We start from the raw sequence: 20494 nt of genomic DNA, 5'->3' as shown, positions 1-20494 counted from the left end.
GTGAGGCCATCTGAAAGTGGACCTTTCAACAGGATAATGATTCGAAGAACACTAGCAAACCCACCAAGGAATAACTCAAAAATAAGAACTGGAGGGTTAGGGAATGGCCTAGACAAAGCCCGAATTTGAATCTCATTGAAATGTTGTGGGGGGATTTGAAACAGGCAGTACATGCAAGAAAACCCTCAAATATCTTGCAACTGAAAGAATATTGCATGGAAGAGTGGTCACAATTTCCAGCAAGCCCGGTTGACAATTTTGCAAAACGCCTACAAGAAGTTATTTCTACTAAAGGGGGCAATACTAGCTTCTGAGCCTGAGGGTGTACTTACTTTTTCCACAGAAGAATATAACATCTATTGATATTTCTGTTGAATAAATGATTGAAAAAGATAATTTTCTTTGTGGTTTTGTTCAAGTATATCAACTTCATTAATATGCACTGTTTTAAAGATGATCAAATGTTTGTTGTCCAAATATGTCGAAAAGGCCAACAATTTCCATGAGCTGTACTTATTTTTTCACATGATTGTATATATCTCAACTTTCATTTGTTTCTCCCTATTTTTATCACCTAATGCTTGCTCAGCCTACTCCTTTATTTCCCCTTTTGGGTAGTTCTTCCACTATCTTCATGGAACATCTATGTGTGCAAGTGGTTTTATTTTTAAGGGCATTTAATGCCCATCAACACATGCTTACAGCTTTGAGCTTTATAAATACGCAGCCAATTAAAAGTTTTTGAACAACTCGAGTTTCCGTGAGGTAGAGGTGTAACTTCACAGCTCCAGGGTCCTCGGCTTTACCTTGAGTGTTTAGGATAATTCTTTTGAATGACTGTGTATAAAATAAACAAAAAAAACCCCACATCCAGCCCTCACCAAGCAGTCCCTCTGGAGCGTCTTGACCAGGGCGCTGTAAGTGTCCGCGTCCAGCATCAAGCCCTCAGGAATGTCCTGCATGAAGTCAAGGTCTTTAAACGTTGGCCTTGCCTTCTCTCGCTCTTTTCTGGAGGCCCGGCGCTTGTATGTGGAGCCCTTGAGGTCATATTTAAGGTGCATGCGTACCACCCTGGGCAGGATGTTGTTCATCACCACCACCCGGATGTTCTTTCCTCCGGACTGCACGCAGTACAAACCGAAAAACTTGGGCAGCAATGTGCGAGGGTTCTGGTTAAGGTTCTGTAGGAGGGGGAAAAAACTGTCAGATTACAAATATGCATTACACACATATGTATACCAAGGCCACAGAAAATACTTGTCTCTAATTGGCTGGCAGATGGGAATTAACTACTTTTATCAAAACACCTATTGCATTGACACTTGCACAGTATCAAGAGCTATATCAATGTTCGCATGTTTGAATGTAACCATGAAAACAAATGATATTATGCTGCTAATTGACAAATCACCCCACCTACAAATTAGAAACCACATCAGGTCTTACTAAATACAACCCCAATTCTGAAAAAGTTGGGACGGTATGGAAAATGCAAGAAAATAAACAAAAAGAGTCATTTGCAAATTCAATTCACCCTGTACTATATTGAAAACACATTATTAACACATTATTTGATGTTTTACTTTGTGAATTTAATTTATTTTTTGAAAATATACACTTATTTAAAATCTGATGACTGCAACACACACCAAAAAAGTTAGGGCAGCTGACTGTTTACCGCTGTGTAACATCACCTTTTCGTTTAATAACACTTATTAAGCGTTTGGGCGCTGAGTGAATACACCAGTTGGTTAAGTTTAGCAAGCATGCACCACACATTTTCAATCAGAGACAGGTCAGGACTGCAGGCAGGCCATGCTAGCACCCGCACTCTGTGCTTACGCAACCATGCGCTTGTAATCTGGGCAGAATGTGGTTTGGCGTTGTCCTGCTCTGGATGGCAGCATATGTTGCTCCAAAATGTGTACATATCTTTCTGCATTAATGGTGTCTCACAGATGTGCAAGTTACCCATGCCATGGGCACTGACACACCCCCATACCATGACAGATGCTGGCTTTTGGACCTGACGCTGATAACAGTTTGGATGGTCCTTTTCCTCTTTGGCCTGGAGAACATGACAGTTGTTTTATCCAAAATCTATATGAAATGTTGACTCGTCGGACCACAAAACACGATTCCACTGTGCTACTGTCCATCTCAGATGAGACCGAGTCCAGAGAAGTCGGTGGCGCTTCTGGACAGTGTTGATGTATATCTTCTGCTTTGCATAGTAAAGCCTTAACTTGCATCTGTGGATGCAGTGGAGTATGGTGTTGCCTGACAAAAGCTTACCAAAGTATTTCCTGAGCCCATGCCAGGATATCCATTACAGACTAATGATGGTTTTTAAGACAGTGACATCCCAACTTTTTTGGAAGGCGTTGCATGCATCAATTTCAAAATAAACATTTATCTTCAAAAAACTATGCAGTTGATTAGTTAAAACATCAAATACCTTGTCTTTATATGTTTTTATTTATTTATTTAAATACAAGTCAAAGTACATTTACAAATCACTCCTCTTTGTTTTTCTTAGCACTTTCCATACTGTCCCAACTTTTGTGGACTTCGGGACGTAATTAGTACAGGCTCCTGATTAATGGCTGTCTAAGTAATTAGTCATGTCAATGTTTCTGTTCTTCTGCTCATGAGATATTCATAGGTGAAAATCACTGGTGTTGATAAATGCACTCAGTGTAATGCGTTTCTGGCAGAGTGAGACGGTGTGTGCAGCCAGGACTCACACACCACATTCATTCATTTAGCAACTGGGAATTTAATATTCAATACATAATATCAAACTTTTGCTGATGACAAATTTGCTCCCTCTCCCTCACACCATTCTGATCTTGTTTCTCCCCTTTTTACTCTGTAGTCTTACCACATCAGGCGGGTGTGTGTGTGTGTGTGTGTGTGTGTGTGTGTGTGTGTGTGTGGTCATGTGGTACAATGTTTAAGCTCAGCTGTCACATCTAACAAGAGACAAGAGTGGTACCCTGTTTAATACAATAGCTGCCCAAGTGCAAGCGCTGCAGAAGCAACGCTGTTCTTGTTTTAAATTGCATTGAGAAATAAATGGTGATTTGAATATGATTCTTGTGCAGCACAAATTGATTTTGTTTTGTATTGTGTTTAATTGACATTGTCATTTTGTCAATCATGTCAAAACACTGCTGGCATTTGTTTAATTCTGGATCATAAAATTTGACCAGTATCAAAACTTTTCTTTTGAAACTTTATTGGTGATAAAACATTTCACATCACTCAAGTCCTAATACTCAGCTGTGTTGAATCAAGTGTGTTACGGGCTGAAAAGCAGAAAAAATGTGTGGTGAGTACTTGTTGCCAGAATCGTGACTAATTCAAGCAGAGTCATGTGGTCTATAAAGGGACCAGCATTGGTTTTACTTTATCATCAGCCAGCAGATTGTGTCCTCAAGAGAGCTGAGCTGAGCCACAGCCATCAATTCATCCGGCTTCCCATCCACCCTCATAAGCAGTGCTCCTGGCATGTGAATGCCTGCTAACTGCTTAAATGCAGAAACACGTGAAGAGCTAAAATAAAACTGCCATTTGTATGTTAATGGTTATTATTCAGCTAATGGTTACACGTACCGCCTCAAGGAAAAAAACAAGTGGTAAAAATAGGCAAGAAAACATTCTGAATATAATAGCACTCTTTTGGAATGAGAAACAACACAAAACAACAACAGGACCAGCTTTACTGTGAGCACTGAATAATAAATGTTAGTAAAATCGTTACTGAGCTTTTAAGATGTCCATTAACAAAGATGTTTACGTTTTAAAATGAGCAAAACAGCTCATTTTCACTGAGTAGCCTGCCCGATGACATTTTGAAGCGAAATGACTGAGATGCCCTAACAATGTCGCTGCACCATAGTAACCTCCACCTCCAGAAATGTGCAATATCAAAGAGTACCCTGAAGGGAAAAAATGACAACGCTACAACGCTGGATGTTCAGGAAGCTCACCATGTAATATCCAGGCAGAAGCTTCTGAAGGAACTCAGCCTCCTTGTGCATGACGGTCTTGATGATGAACTCGTCATCCTTGGTAACATAGAACACAGAACCGCTGGCTCCTGGGTTCGACAACTCGATCAGAGGCTCGTTACACAAAGAGTACTGCAGAGGATAAACAAAACCAGAACCACTGGTTTGAAATACATATAGACAAAATTATGTAACAAATGCATGAATAAATATCCTAAGGGCAATGACATTTTGTTTGGTGAGAAAAAATGACTAGTTTTAGTTTTAACAGTATACATAATAACAGACAATAAGCTCATGAACAGAGATGAAAGAAGTGGGCAAATTCAGTGTCAGCTTACACGCCTTGATAAAAGATAAGGAAGGAAAAAAATGAGAGAAAATGAATCAGAAATTCTCAGCGTGCCGTCTGGCACATGGTCTTCAAATGAGTCACTGAGTGGGAGAAACGATTCACCCAGAGCAAGCCATCCAAACTCCACAAATAAACACACACACACACACACACACACACACACACACACACACACACACACACACACAGGGTCACATTTCAAACACACATACACTTCACGCACACACCCGCAAACATATACACACACTCAAGCACGTACACACACATTTCTCACACACATGCACTTCTCAAACATATTACACACATATTTTGCACACATAATAATAATAATAATAATAATAATAACAGCTTTATATTGCGCTTTTCTAGACACTCAAAGCGCTTTATATTGTATTGGGCGGGGGGAGGAGGGGGGATCTTCTCAACCACCACTAGTGTGTAGCATCCACCTAGATGATGCAACGGCATCCATAGTGCGTCAGAACGCCCACCACACACCAGCTGTTGTTGGAGAGGAGAGTGATGTAGCCAATTCAGAGATGGAGATTATTAGGGGGCCATAATAGATAAGGGGCAATGGGAGAATTTCACCAGGACACCGGGGTTATACCCCTACTCTTTACGAGAAGTGTCCTGGGGTTTTTAATGACCACAGAGAGTCAGGACTCAGTTTACCGTCTCATCCAAAAGATGTTTTTACAGAATAGTGTCCCAGTCTCTATAATGGGGCATTAGGCCCCACAAAGACCACATGGTGAGCTCCCCTTCTGGCCTCACTAATAAAACTTCCTGCAGCAACTTTAGTTTTCAACAGGTGGTCTCCCATCCAGGTACTGATCAGGCTCAACCCTGCTTTCCTTCAGTGGGACACCAGGCGAGATCTGCAGGGAGATATAGCTCTGGCCAGGACACAGACACACGTGAACACATGTAAACACACACACATAAACACACACACACCCATTACATGCACACACTTCACACTAAACAGACACATTTCAAACACATACACACCCATTAGACACACATACACTCATTATGTGCACACACACACATGCACGCGAGCACACACACGCACACGCGCACACGCACACACGTCGCTGCATGGACAAAGCTGCAAAAGCAATGTCTGTGGATGTAAGTGCAAATATGCAAATAAACACCATACTGGTTCCAAAACACACACACACACACATACACACACACATACACACACACACACACACACGATTCCCAAAACTGACAAAAACACGTAGGCAAACCACGAAATATTAACAGAGCCAACAGAAATGCAAAACCTAGTACCAAGCTGATGCTGCTGTTTTATATTTGTCTCTTGTGGGCACACTGTAGTTGCGGATGGGCATGGTCTGTTCAGCTTTTCTCAACCTCTAATGAGAAATGGCACAAACAAATATGTATAATGTATGTGATGTATGTACGATTCCTACATACTGCTATGCTACATCTGTTTACATCACAGTGCGGTGTTGAATTCTCGATTCTGATGAAAGTGTTGATAAAACAGCAGCCAAAACAGCAGCTCTGACAGCAGTTTCTAATTGAAATCACAGGTTCATATATACACATACAATATTCATACAACAGTTAGTTCCAGTCCACTAATTCGATTGGTCGAGCAGCATTCCAAGTGTGCTGATATTTATTATAACCGCACTGGGATGTTTCACTGTGTGTATCACTCCACTCATCGGTGTTCACCACATAAAATTCCACCTCCTAATTCTTAATGGCTACTGCAGTAGTGTTCGTGTCATCATCAGCAGACATGGCAAATGATACATTTTTCATAATTATAACTTTTGACTTAAAATATGAAAGCTTGTCAGATGAAGGTGAAAAGGAAGAAGGGACACCAATTTCACTGGAAGCACCTTTAACAGGAATGTACAAATCAACGTGAGCGAGCTAGCCAACATGCTATAAAGTCATTGTGTCTTCTTTGGGATCTATTTTCGCTAATGGAACAAAACAAACAAACAAACAGAAAACATTTGGACTTATTGTGTCTGAAGTGTTAGTTACTCAATTTTAATTTCTTGTTTGTAGAACTGTTGTATAAAAGCAATATCACACTTACAGTCGTGTGGTTATACTGAATATCGGCATGGCTGTGATTACCTTTGACACTTGCCCTGCGTGCTCATGCCTACATCTCAATCACAACTGTGCCAATATTCAGTAACTGCATTTTTGCTCATGCAATGTTGCTTAAATATAAAGCGCTCATTTAATGCGTTATCGTTTCTATAGCAACAGCACATTCACAGGGAGTTGTACAATGGCCGCTCCATAACAATCTAAAACTAATAATAAGTGGATAAGAAAAACATATTGTTAGTTAACAAAGTGTATAATCGTTGATGTGGTGAAACTTTCTGTGGTGTAACAGGAAATAATGATAATAAGAAACACAAACATGGAGGGAAAAAAAAGCAACTGACATGAACCACAGAGACCCAAACACTCGAACAACATTTTACAGCTTTATTCATTTATTGGCAGGCTGAGGTGTTCCTGCTGTACAGCGTTATCAGGTTAAACACACCTCTCAGCTCTTACCAGATAGTCATCGGGACGAATTCCAAACAGCTCCCTGAAGTAACGGAAAGCCACAGGAGCATACGTCTTGAAGCGGAAGTCTGGAAAGTGGTGGGCAGGTGTCAGGTTGCTCCCTTCACTGAAATACAAATAAATATAAATACAAATACATTTATCATATTTAGCAGAAGCATCTATCGAAAACCACTTCAATGAACCAACAATAGGGACAATACCGCATGGATTAGCTTAAATAAATGACTAAGTTACACAGTAGCAATAAACCCTCATGTTTTTAAACCTGCTGACCAAAAGCGATAAAGTTAACCCAGCCCATTTGATATTTTCTAAAATCATCTGTATTCGGCTGCTTGTTAATTAGTAATAATATTACATACAGTCCCCTCTGAAAGTAGGTGGAGGGGACTGGCATTGCAGGTGAATTAATGTCGTGCTTCATTTTTACTTTCTCCTTTTCCTTTTCTCTGCAGAAGTAAAAAAAAATCAATGGCTCATATTACGGTTTCTGTGTCTGTCTCTCTCTCTCTATCTATGACTGTCTGTCTGTGTCTCTGTCAGTCTTTCTACATGTCTCTCTCTTCATGTCTCTGTGACATGACTGTCTCTGTCTGTCTCTCTCTGTGTCCATTTGTCTGCCTATGTCTGTCTTTGTCACTGTATGTCTGTCTGTCCCATCTTTTCATGACTGTCAGTGTCTGTGCCTCTGTGTCTGTGTCTCTGTCTGTCTGTGTCTGCGTCTGTCTGTCTGTGCATGTGTCTGTTTGTGTGTCTGTGTGTCCGCCTGTCATTAATTCAGTTTATTCTCTTACATTTCAGTAGATGGGATGGAAAAAAGATTGTGTAGTTTGTGTAGTTGCCATTCTTAGAGGTTTCTTTATCTTTTCTGCCCTTATTTTTCTTTCCATTTCCTCTCTCTTTTGTGGGAATTTAGGGCTTCTGAAGGATTTGGGAGGTACCCTGCTTCACCCCTTACTATATAGTAGCATGCTGAACAAATGAGTAACAAATGAACCTCATTCTGTAATGAAAAATAAGTTATAATCCACAGTAGGACATGGGTCTGGGATTTATTTAAATAAATAAATAAATAAATAAATAAATAATAAAAATAATAAAATAAAAAAATAAAGTGTCTCTGTGTCTCAGGAGTGAAAATGAATACTAACCTAGGGAAGAAGATGCTCTCCACTACATAGAAGTCCTGCATGAGGACGTCCCGCTCAGGCTTGGAGCTCAGATTGCCCACCGTGTAGCCGATGCCGAGCTGGATGGCTCCTTTTAGTGCTGATGATGTGGTCTGTGGAAGAAAGAGTCAGAGGTGCTGATGAGCCAAGACCAATGACGTCATCACTGGTCACTTAAAGTAGGTGACATTTTCATTTTAGTTCTCAAAATTTGTTGTCGTAGTAACACTTGTGTTTTAATATTACAGATAAAATAAAAGAAGCACCTTCTTGTACGTCGTCTCTCCAGAAGCATCCACTCCTCTGTGTCCAATCTTTTTCCCGAGGCCTGGCTGGCCTGAAGATGATGCCATCTAACAGGGAGACACATGGGAGAACATATTAGCACTGCTTTTTGACCACATGGTGTCCTTTTAATGACACTAATGCAATAGAAGTGGGCAGTTATCTGCTGGGATTATGATTTACTGCAAATAGACAAGCCAGTTAATTCATACCTCTGTGATGAAAGCCTTTTTGACAGCATCTGTGCAAGAGAAAGAAAAGACACTAATTAATTTACTTTCCCTCTTAATGCAGGCCAGGCGTCAGCCAGGAGGCATCAGATGCTACAGAGAGGTGAAATCATGCTTTATTCCTTCCTCTCTTCTTGCACCATCTCATCGCTGATCACATGACCATGTTAGGAGAAGCGGTTGGCTCTCGCCTCCTGTGTATCTTCTGTCTCTAAGCTGATCCAGACAGAACCTGCCACTGAAATTAACCAGGTACTGGGAAAGGTTACACTTCACACCACAAAGTCTCAACTAATGTATCATCAGTAAATGGACATGAAACCATAAAGTGATTACAGTTCTGTCTCCATTTACAGATGATTCATAGAGATCTGTACTCCCTTCATATAGTTTTCCTGTTCTCTCCCATTCTGTTAACAGTTCCAGTAAAAGCCCACTGCAATGGAGGAGTTACTCTGCCAAACCTTCTCTTCCCTTGTCATTTTAATCCATCCATAAAATTAATCTTTGAGGAACAATACATTATTTCATTTAATGCCAAAACATATTTAAAATGGCCTAAGAACATCTGTGCATTTTACTATCATAAAGAATGCCAGGATCTATGAATAAACATAACACAAATTCAAAATTCGGCATATCCTCTGCCATCCTGAATGGTTAGCCAGCTAGTTAACTTCTAGTAAACAGGTTTGTATTTGTCATGACTAAACACAAGCAGGATTTTAGTATCAGAGTCACAATTCGCTCCTTCACATTCTCAGTAATTTATTTAACAGTAGCCAAGTCGGTCAGAATATACCACAACAACCACAAAATTAGTAGCTAGCTGTCATGCTATAACAATTCAATAAATGAACATTTATACCACAGTGCACTCATGTTTTTATTAGTACTCTCATTCTACCACGAATTGATCGTATCTGTAATAACAGCTAATGCATAGGGACTTGCCTGGCGGCTGTGTCACATAATCTAAACCGAATAATAAACCGATTAAAAAACTTATTTAACAAACACTTATAATCGTTGATGATTAATGAAGATTATGGGAGGAGTCTCCACTTTCAGCACTTTTTAATAGTCAGAGATAACTTTTTAAACAAGTCTTCACGACAGAGGAGTTTGCGGTTTTGGTGACATGATAAGACGCGTTTTTTGTCTTATTAACTTCAAGAGCGAGAAACAAAAACATTGGTAACACTGGCGGGCTGTGCCGGTGAGCTGGGACAACATGAACTCCAGCCACTTGTCGTGTCAGGTTTGGAGTCCTCCAGGCTAGCAAAATATAGCTGGGTTTTTTTTAACAGAAAAAATTGCCGGTAAACTGAAAATCCATCATACGGATCTGGGTGCTCCATGGTAACCCATTGAGGAAATGTGATGGGGTTAAATACTGCCATGGTTATCTTGGTTTTCCTGATGTGAAGTTGCCTACACTTTCCTGCTGCATCCATGGTGTAGGCAAAGTATTCTGCCACTGTCACATGAGACAGGACATAAACCATAACAGAACACGCGTGTCAAAAGTAAACAAAGTGTCACTGAGAACCGGGAAGCACGCACAGTCGTGCATCTGGCTGTTCATGCCCGAAAAACATCACACAACTGAACAAGTTTCACCGACATTTGACGAACAGAAATGAAATAATGAATCCCTGAACAAAGCGGGGGTCAATATCAAAAGTAACAGTGAGTATCTGGTGTGGCCTCCAGCTGCTTTAAAGGGAATCCCGACTATAAAGACTTGTATGACTTATTAGATTAACGCTGACATCCGCTATATAAATCTGCTATACAAAAACACTCTAGATGTCAGGTTTTTTTTAAATAATAAAAATCCTTGCACTCGTAGGTCACCATTGCTGTTCACGTCGCAGTGCATTCTGGGTAGTGACGTCAAATGGTTGCAATGGTCTTGATTCTCCAGCAACCCTACAGAGATATAAACATGTCTTCAGCCTTTTCAATTTGAATCTGAGCATAACATAAGCGAGGAGGCTAATATAGAAGACATTACTTGAAATGTACATCAAAATGAAGATGATCAGAGAGGTGAGGAGGCGAGAGTGGGGCAAAATCCATGGTGGCAACTGCATGTCTATGCCAACCGAGAGCATCTGTTGTTCAAGGTAAGCATATGGATTAAACTATCGGTTTATGATGAAACGTATTCTAATATCAATCATTTTAGAGATTATCAGTTATCTCTCCATCGTATACTTTATCCTGTTAAAATTCAGACGGCCAGCGGGCTGTCACCACGTTATGAGCAAATCTGTGCTATTTACACAGCTTTTGTGTGTACGACGGTAGACATTTCTTTGGAAAGCTTCTTGTGATTCGATTGATATAAACTGTTTTGAAATACAATCACAACAGCAGCTACGATCAATGTCTCTGTCAGACCACCGATATACAAACACACACTTACGAAACGGAGGCAACTCACCTCATATGAAGCCTCATAGTAATCCACTGATCAATAACATCATGACAAAAACAGTCTTGTTACACTGGCAAAGGTCCAAACAATCCAATTATATAAAAATATAGTAACAAATAGTCCACCTTTCAGAAGAGACCAAAACCATACCTGTCCTCTAAATGGTTCAAGAACAGCTTTAATTTTACTTTGGGTATGCCATGGCTAAGTGTTTTACGCTAATTTTACAGGAGCTTTACATTATGAGAATATACAGAAAAAATGCACTAACAAGATGGTTATATTTACAGATATCCCCTGAATCACAGCACACAAAAAGTAGAAAATTACAGCCAAAAGCAGCACAGTGTGGCATTCTTTTCCTGCAGTGAGGGCTAGTAGCTAATTCTTTTGAGTGCTCAAGTACAACCTTTTTACCTCATCGACTCAGAGTGCACTACGCATGTCATGTAATGGTGGCCTCCGTAGGTTCAAATATGTATTAAATATTAAGGATTTTTAAAGTAATTAACATATTTCATGTGTTTCTAAAAACGTATTTTAGTAGGAGAGGGCAATTACTGCGTGTTAAGGCCTACAAGTCTTCATAGTCGAGGTTCCTTTTAAGTACTACAGTGCATCTCATCCTCATGGACTCCACCAGATTGGTCAGTTCTTGCTGTGAGATGTCAAGTTCTCCATCACGTCTGGGGGGACACATGGTTGCATGTAATTTTCCACTGCAAGGACGATCAGCTGTCCTTCCTGTCTCCCTGTAGCACTTGATTTCATTTCATTTGAGGACTTAATTTGAGGCCACCACCCAGTCTCTGATTATTGTCCAACGAGTGCATGCAGCATTGTGACATCACAAACTAAGCTTAGAGAATGTAGCATTGTCTGAATCAGTTTTATGCAGAAAAACTGGAATCTGTCCCATTTTAACAGATTTGATCTAAAGACAATATATGGTCTAAAGACTATTTATTCAGAATCAGGCAGCCAAGAAGATTTATATCATATAAGATGATATATCTGGGTGCAGTGACACTTTAAACTTGTTTGTCCTCAATCAGTTCTATGTTACATTATGTTGTAGGCACTTCTTAAAGCATTAAACATGCACAGCCCAGGGCACATGAAAACATCCACTCACAAAACTCCGACTCATTCCTGTAACAGGCTTCTTCATTGATATCATTCTTCAAACACCATTAGAGAGTGAAAATACGAGTTTGGGGCTTGGCAAATCGCTTAAATCCTGAAATCCATCGAAATTCAGCAACATTATTACACATTCATCTCTATAGCATTTCAACTTTTCATTCATTAATCTGCTGTTTGTGATCAGTGACCATAAAATTTCCCATGATCTGTGATCTGGAATGACCAAAAAGTGTCTGTGAGGATGACAAACAGCTTCCCTGGGGGTCTGAGCCTAGTCGCATGGAGCCGAACACCCAGATGAGCCTGCACAAACTCCCATTCACCCCGTTTCCATGGTTCCCTGATTGAGGTCAACTGGCCTTTTTCTGAGTCTGCACGTGCTTGTGGACTCGACAGACACTTGCTTCCTTCCACACTCTAAATAGAGCATTTGCTGCATCGCAATTCAGCACATAGGCGCACACAAAGAGCAAGCATAGGGCAAAACAAAGAGGGATGTGTGGGATGATGCAGCAAAAGAGGCCTCTCTATCTAAAGGCATGGCCAAAAGAGGCTCCATGGTGCATCTGAACGCTGAAGACTAGAATCCCAGAAATAACAGCTGCAGTTAGGGGTGAGAGATATGACAAAAATATCATATCACTGTTCTTGAAGGGATTTCTTTAATACACAATATGTATCATATGATATTTGGGTTTGCTGCAAACAAGACAGTAGTGTTGCATCATGCCTGTTCAAGGATTTCTACAAAATTATTATTTTTAATGTTCTAAAAATTAAATGTTTATTTTTTCTTTTAAAAAATAACATTGTAAAGGAGAAAAACAGATTTACGATTTCATCATGTATACAGCGATCAGCCAGAACATTAAACCCACCTGCCTAATACTGTGTAGGTCCCCCTTGTGCTGCCAAAACAGCCCTTAGCAGCAGATCCTTTAAGTCCTGTAAGTTGCGAAGTGGGGCCTCCATGGATCAGACTTTGTCCAGCACAAGGATTGAGATCTGGGGATTTTCGAGTCCAAGTCAACACCCTGAACCCTTTGTCATGTTCCTCAAACCATTTCTGAGCTATTTTTGCAGTGTGGCAGGGAACATTATCCTGCTGAAAAAGGCCACTGCTATTAGGGAATATCGTTGCCATGAAGGGGTGGTACTTGGTCTGCAACCAAGGTATTCTGATGCTCACTGGCCCATTGTAGGTGCTTTCGGTGGTGGTCAGGGGCCAGCATGGGCACTCTGACCGGTCTGTGGCTACATAGCCTCATACGCAGCAAGCTGCGATGCACTGTGTTCTGTCACCTTTCTATCCTAGCCAGCATGAACTTTTTCAGCACTTTGTGCTACAATTTGTGCTCTCTGTGAGATCAGACTGGATGGGTTAGCCTTCGCTCCCCACGCGCATCAGTGAGCCTTGCGCACCCATGACCCTGCTGGCAGTTCACTGATTGTCCTTCCTTGGACCACTGCATACTGGGAACACCCCACAAGACCTGATGCGACTCAGTCGTCTAGCCATCACAATTTGGCCCTTGTCAAAGTCCCTCAGATCCTTATACTGAATAATATTTGTCAAACAGTAGAGCAGACCAAATATGAATAACAAAACTTCCACTATGTATATACTGCTAACTTTTTTCCTGTTCCTGTCAGCTTATGCTTTTTTTGCTGTCCCAAAGAAAAAATTAATATCATGTGATTATCTTTTCAGTATTGTCTTTTCATTATTGTCATAATGTCTGTGTAAAATGACATGACTGTCAGCTAGCCAGACAAAATTACTTACACAAAATAATTTACTCACCCTCAAGTTGTTACAAACCTGTTTACTGTTTTTAGTGTAAAACAAAAGGAGAATTTTGAAGAATGTTTACTTGGGCATATTAGCTGACTTTGAAACTCTATTTACAGTTGAAATGATGCCTCAGGCACTGCTATGGAGCTCATTATGTTTTGCTTGGCCATTTCCCCCAGGTCTGTGACTCTGTTTTCTCAGTCAAAATTGGGGGAAATTTTTTTTTTTTTTTTAAAGATACAGTTAACCTAATATTAAACCTCTGTTCATAGCAATTTTTATCTATTTTGTTTTACACAGTATGCACACTGTTCTGCATAGTTTATTATACAGAAATAAATGTGTTTACATAATTTTTCTTCATCAAAATTTTGTTCAAAATAATCTGAGAAATGTATTAAAACGTGACTCGTGAAACCAGTATTGTGAATTGAATTGAACTGTGACTGAAGTGTAAAGTTATACCCCTAACTCTCCATCCATGTGAAGTCAGAGCGGAAAATAAAGAAATAAAAATGCTGGCAAACTGACAGTTAGACCTCTCCTGGGACAAAAAAGAAATTGATTTGTCTGCCACGAGCTATTTATCTAAATAAATCTAAAACATCTAGTTTTCACATCACCTAAATAACTGTAGGAGCTGATTTATGCTATTGATGTACACAAAACCAAGGTTTGTACTAACTGTCTATCACAGTGACAAGAGGGACCAACCCCTGACAAAGCTGGCAACAAAATTAGGCGACTCAAATGGGTTTTAAATGCCTTGTTCCTTGACTACGCATTTGGACGAGAGCCGATCTGGAGAGGAAAGTCGTGACCCTGGTAAGTGATTCTGATTGAACCAGTGTGACCACTTGCCTGAGTACAATCTACATTTTCTCAGTGTGTATAAGCAAACAGAAAAGCCCTCACAAGAAGGCAGTACTTGGAAATATAAGGTAATATTGACCCATAAATGCATCCAAGAATGGGGTGGTCACACCTGAACAGGAACTCCCTACCAGGCTAGATTTTGGTCTTTGTACAAGAGCGGCTTTAATCCTTAATAATAAACTTAATTTATAACAACCATGTAACTAATCTGTGTACTTAAATTCCCCATCAAATCAAAATTGAAGTTTTGTGGCTTTTAGTATGAATTTGTTAGCCTTAAGGTTATCTATAAGCTATTGCGCCAAAACAATGACAAACTTTAGAAGATTTATGCATTCAAAATTTACAGTCTCTCTCTACCACCGATACGGATCAACAATTTTGATGACATCATTCTGCACTTCAGCTTCTCATCAGATTTTCTGTCTAATCAAACTCTTATTTCTGAAGTGTCCCAACTCCAACGTTATAGCGGCTTAGCCGGGCTGTGCGGTAGGCTAAACGCTATTGGCTATTTTAAAAAGGGGAGGAGCCACTCGATATGTCACACCCTAACTTCCTGTTTCAGTGGAAATTATGTCAACACATCGAATAAAGCTGCGTGTTTCAAGGAACTTTACTTGTACTTTAAAGCTGGTTATTTGGCTCACATGCCACTGATCGAGTCTTAAAAATCAGTTATCAGTCCACTTATACTGGTTCATAGTTACACCTCAGTTCATGTAAATCTGACTGCTGTGTCTAACTGAAAGCAGCCTGCACACAAAATTAAAACACTCTAATTGAGTTGTTTTGACACAATGTGATGTTCATAGCTCATTTAGAGGAATACATGACATGTAAAAGAAAATGAAAAAGCTGCAGACTGAAACACAACTTAAGTCAAGACAAGAGTCATACATCAGCTTTACAAGCAGACATTCACTATAAACGTGTATTATGAAGGAATAAACCTCTTGGGTGTGATGTTATCAGAAAATAATCAGTGCCCTGAAGTTGATCATTTTCCACATATTTTCAACAGCACATCTGGAAGTGTTTTACTCCTTTCACATCACAGCAATTTACCAACAATTACTTTTTTTTTTTAATTTAATAACAAATGACATATCATGCTTTTAAACAGTAGGTCCCTCACCAGCCTCTCTTTTTTCACTCCTTCTTGATGTTAGACAGAAGTATGCAGCTTATCAAGTTACGGAGAAAAGACAAAGTCCTCTGTCCTCGAAACTTTCATAGGGATTCAACAGCATTGTCGTTTAAGACAAATATAAAGGTGTTTATGCTAAAATAAACACCCTGACTGACTGAACCTGACAAGAGGAGAAGTACAGACTCACACCCTTCTATATTTAACAGTGAGGATAACTTCCCAAGTGACTATAAGCTGGTGTGATCACACTCTTTCTATAATGTGCTTAAAAATGAGGAATTTCAACTGTAAATCTCAACGAAGACTCAATACAAGAAAGTTTAATGTACTTAAATTGTAGTAATCCACTCCCTGAATCCCTGAATTGCATGCTAAATAATCCTTTATAAGTGATTATTAAAAACGGTGAAGCAAGCAGTCCTGCCTAATTTTATCAAATACTCATATTTCTTTAAGTGCAGGAACCATGTACAGTATTACAAAGTAATAAGAAGCAAAGTACAAAAGTGGTACACAGAAATAATCTAATAAACCCATGGAAAGCTGTCCTCCTCTGTGAATAGACACTTGTGTTTTGAGAGAGTGTCTAGCACTCTTAAAGCACCCTTAAAGGAGAAAGAGTACTTTATATGGGTTCTACACACGAGTACCTATGGGGAGGTGGTACAACAGAAGTTTCACAGCAGGAATGTACAGCTGACAAATCAGCAGCAGTTATGTGATGTGATCACATCGACATGGACCGGATTCTCAAAGGAATGTTTCCAACACCTTGAGGAATCCATGCCATGCATTTTCCTAATAAACTGCCAATGACATGCATATGCAAGTAAACATTTATGCGCATCAATTTTCACAAAGTGCCTTTATCATTTAATTCAACCTACACTAATTGCTCAGGGCAATCAGCGTAGCTATTTGTAGATTACATTAGCCGTCATCCAGCCTGTGTAATGATAACCATTTACAAGTTGCCATATTGTTCAAAGACAAACACAATCTGAAATGAGCATCTGTTCGACAACACATGCTAGCACTAGTTCAAATATACTCTAACTGTGATGCTGAAGAGGCTAAGCTGGAAGCTGAATGTAGTCAAACTTTCAGAACATTATCAACCTTGCCAACAACTAACTAACTAATTAATTAACTAATGGATATGTTTTTTATTCTGATAGCTTGGTTTTAAATACATTTTGGTACAATTATAGAGACAGACATGGCATGAAAAATCCCCAAACACTTGGCTAACTGCAACTCCTTCTAACATTCGTCTAGAAATAATTAACAGCACCTCTTATTTGGCGGTATCAGATTATCAGGAGTTGCCTGAGTAGTTGAGGAAATAGCATAATGCATAATTAGCCATGAAATAACACCTCAACACTATGAAGCTTAAACAGCAGGATGAGAGAGAAACATGATCTATACTCGAGATGTCCTAACATGAAAACATTGGCTGCATGATCATTTGAGATGGCCAAAATGGCCAAAGTGTTAGGACAAAGCCAGACATGGCCTGCAATCCTCTCACTGCATGAGTAAAGCTCTCAGTGCAGATCACGTGGTGAAAAGAAGAGAGTCTGGAAATGACAGCAGATGGGGATTATAAGATGCTTGACTTACAGACAACAGTGGAGGAGCCACTTAAAGCAAGACAGGAAGGTTTTCTTGGATTTAAATGTTTCTTTCTGCACTTAATGATCATAGCATGAAACAACAAATTAAGCAGCAATTTCTCAAACTTTCACATGATGTTTAATCTCAATTTTTGAGTCACATGGATAAGAGGAAGATGATGTTGGTACACTTTCTATCTCATAAAGCAGCCATCCATTTTCTATACCGCTTTCCAGGGGAGCCTGGAACCTATCTCAGGGAAGGCAGGGGACAAGGTGGGGGACACCCAGGACGGGGTGCCAACTCATCACAGGGCACAATCGCACACACACACTACGGACAATTTGGAAATTGGAGGAAACCACAGGGAGAACATGCAAACTCTGTGCACACAGGGCGGAGGCGAGAATTGAACCCCAAACCCAGAGGTATGAGGCAAACGTGCTAACCACTATGCCACCGTGCTGGGGAATCCTTCAATTTTACAGTAAAATACATTTCATGAACCCCCTCGGCACAATATTTATGGAATTATATAACTATTACGCCTGTATTTTAGGCAGGCCCAAGTGACATTACTTATAGACCTGCTTTTTTTTCCGAGATTTAAATAAAAACAAATATAAAAAACTTTGATAACAGTAGGTTGTGATTTTCACCACTGGAACAAAATATATATAAATATATAAATCAATCTCACACACCCCATTTGAGAACCTCTGATTTAAGCACCAGGCAGATCCCGAGTGAGTCTCGTTTTCTGTCAAACATAAAAGGGAGTCTAAGTTGTAGGCTACATGCCAGGCTTGGCTCTATCAATAACTCAAGTAAATAGCTATTGACAGAAATGCTTTGTCTTGTGTACTGAAAATTAAGTAGGCCTTTTAAAAATCTTGTTCATTCCTACCACAGAGGAGTACTTGATCTAGTTAAGTAAATTTCTTCACTTCCTCTCTGCGACTGCGTGTAAGTATGTTATGTGGGAAACAATGGATGATATGATATATTCTGATATTTCAACTCCATTTCTTAATGTTGTGTTAAGGTGGCACTTTTTGTTTCAAATATCATACTAATAAAAATATTAATTCAGCTCATTTAAACCAGAATGGATTTAGCACGTGTGGCAATTTAATATGTCCAGATTTAACTAAAATCACTGTACTCAAATGCATTCGTGTGTGTGTGTATTATATATACATATACACATACATACACACACACACACACATATATATATATATATATATACACACACATATTTATATACATATATGTATATATATATATATATATATATATATATATATATATATATATATATATATATATATATATATACACCTGGGTAATTACAGTAAATCAACTGAAGACACATTCATTACAATGTCCATCACTTACAAGAGTAAGGACAACTAACCAGTATGTCCTACTTTTATAGCTCAAACTCACTCATTACTATCTATCACTATGATAAGCAACAAACCTACTTTGAGCCACACCTGCAAGACAAAATTACTGAGCAATTTAATGACAGAAGCAGACCTCAGTCCTGCACTGGGACAGCTGGTAAACAGCCTCCAGTGTGGCTTTGCCTAGTGATAGCTGGTAGCTTTCTGTCATTTAGCGCTAGCTACTGTAACTAGCTACAGGCTAACCAGCTGTCATTATTTTGGTCCATACAGATGATTGTTTATTGAATTACATTAAATATTTACTTTGTCTGAAAAGCCAAACATTACAACATTTAAATAAACAAACCACCTGAGCAGATAAATTAGTTAGCTCACCCCTAGCTAGCTAAACACCCAAGTAATCTGAGATAGCTAGCATCACTATCCATCCAAAGCCTCGCATCGCTGTCAGGTGTAACGTTACGCTCTGATAGAGCTGCTGAATTTGGGATTTGGGACGGTTATGCTCCAATATTTCATTGTTTATTAAATGAGATTATGTGTTTATAAACTATTTGGATATGTACCCGGATCACCTGTATCCATCGTTGGGCTGTCACAGATCCCAGACTCCGGTTCGTCGTCGGATAACGGGCTGCCATCCTCGGCCTCAGCCAGGCTGCTCGCCCCGTCGGCAGCCGCCTCCATTCCGGGTCTGAAAGCTGAAAGCGCGCGTGCTCGTGCCTCTGTCCCGCTGTCCTGCAGTCTACCGGCCAGTAGCTCTCAGCAGCGCGAGCGCATAGTGAACTGAGGTGGATGTGACCGCGCGACCTGCTCCTCTCACATGCACTGCCATGTAGTGGCTTCAGGGTTTTCTTTTCCCCTACATCAGACTCCCCTGTAGCGAGCAGCGTAAAGCAAACACAGAACCCTCGGCTGATGCTTGTGGAACAGTGCTCTCTATCGGTCACATATTATAAATGCGCGCGCGCGCGCACACACACACACACACACACACACACACACGCGCGGGTTTCAAGGTCCAGCCCCAGGGGCCAAATGCCGCCCGCTTCACTGAGAATGTATGATAATAAGAATATATGACTGCAATTTCTCCTTAACAGAGCTAAAATGCTGGCGAATGACTACACGTGCCAATTCATGTACAGTATGATATCAAGTCATGGCTAATTACAAAAACGCAAAGCGATTTCAAAAGAGCTGGAAACAAGAATACTTTTTTATTTTAATGAACATAGCAAATCCGTGTTCCTCGTATGTCAAGAGACTGTTGCAGTAATTAAGGAATTTAATATCATGAGACATTATGAAACACATAATGGACATTGTAAAAATAAAAATGTAAAATTAGAGTATAAGAGGGGACAGAAACTGAAGCAGGTCTCCTGGG

General features: G+C 39.8%; 1 protein-coding gene across 7 annotated transcripts in view; it reads right to left on the bottom strand.

Annotated features, from left to right (window-relative positions):
- Positions 1 to 20023, bottom strand: part of pip5k1ca (phosphatidylinositol-4-phosphate 5-kinase, type I, gamma a) — a 40318-nt gene extending 20295 nt beyond the window's left edge. For 6 of the 7 annotated variants that reach the window (XR_008386903.1, XM_053634484.1, XM_053634486.1 and 3 more), the window contains exons 1-7: positions 19671 to 20023; positions 8636 to 8664; positions 8405 to 8491; positions 8121 to 8251; positions 6955 to 7072; positions 3996 to 4148; positions 882 to 1181 (exon numbers count right to left, since the gene is read on the bottom strand). Coding sequence is in view for 6 of the 7 variants with exons in the window: in XM_053634484.1 (XP_053490459.1) it covers positions 882 to 1181; positions 3996 to 4148; positions 6955 to 7072; positions 8121 to 8251; positions 8405 to 8491; positions 8636 to 8664; positions 19671 to 19791 (939 nt within the window). In the remaining variant the exon portion in view is untranslated. The remainder of the gene's footprint in view (positions 1 to 881; positions 1182 to 3995; positions 4149 to 6954; positions 7073 to 8120; positions 8252 to 8404; positions 8492 to 8635; positions 8665 to 19670) is intronic. The other variant, XM_053634485.1, reaches the window with a different exon arrangement.
- Positions 20024 to 20494: the final 471 nt, after the last annotated feature.

This window comes from Ictalurus furcatus, chromosome 10 (genome assembly GCF_023375685.1).
Source record: "Ictalurus furcatus strain D&B chromosome 10, Billie_1.0, whole genome shotgun sequence".
Lineage (NCBI taxonomy): Eukaryota > Metazoa > Chordata > Actinopteri > Siluriformes > Ictaluridae > Ictalurus > Ictalurus furcatus.
The sequence above is the reverse complement of the archived record's forward strand: the minus strand, read 5'-3'. Positions and strand labels throughout refer to the sequence as shown.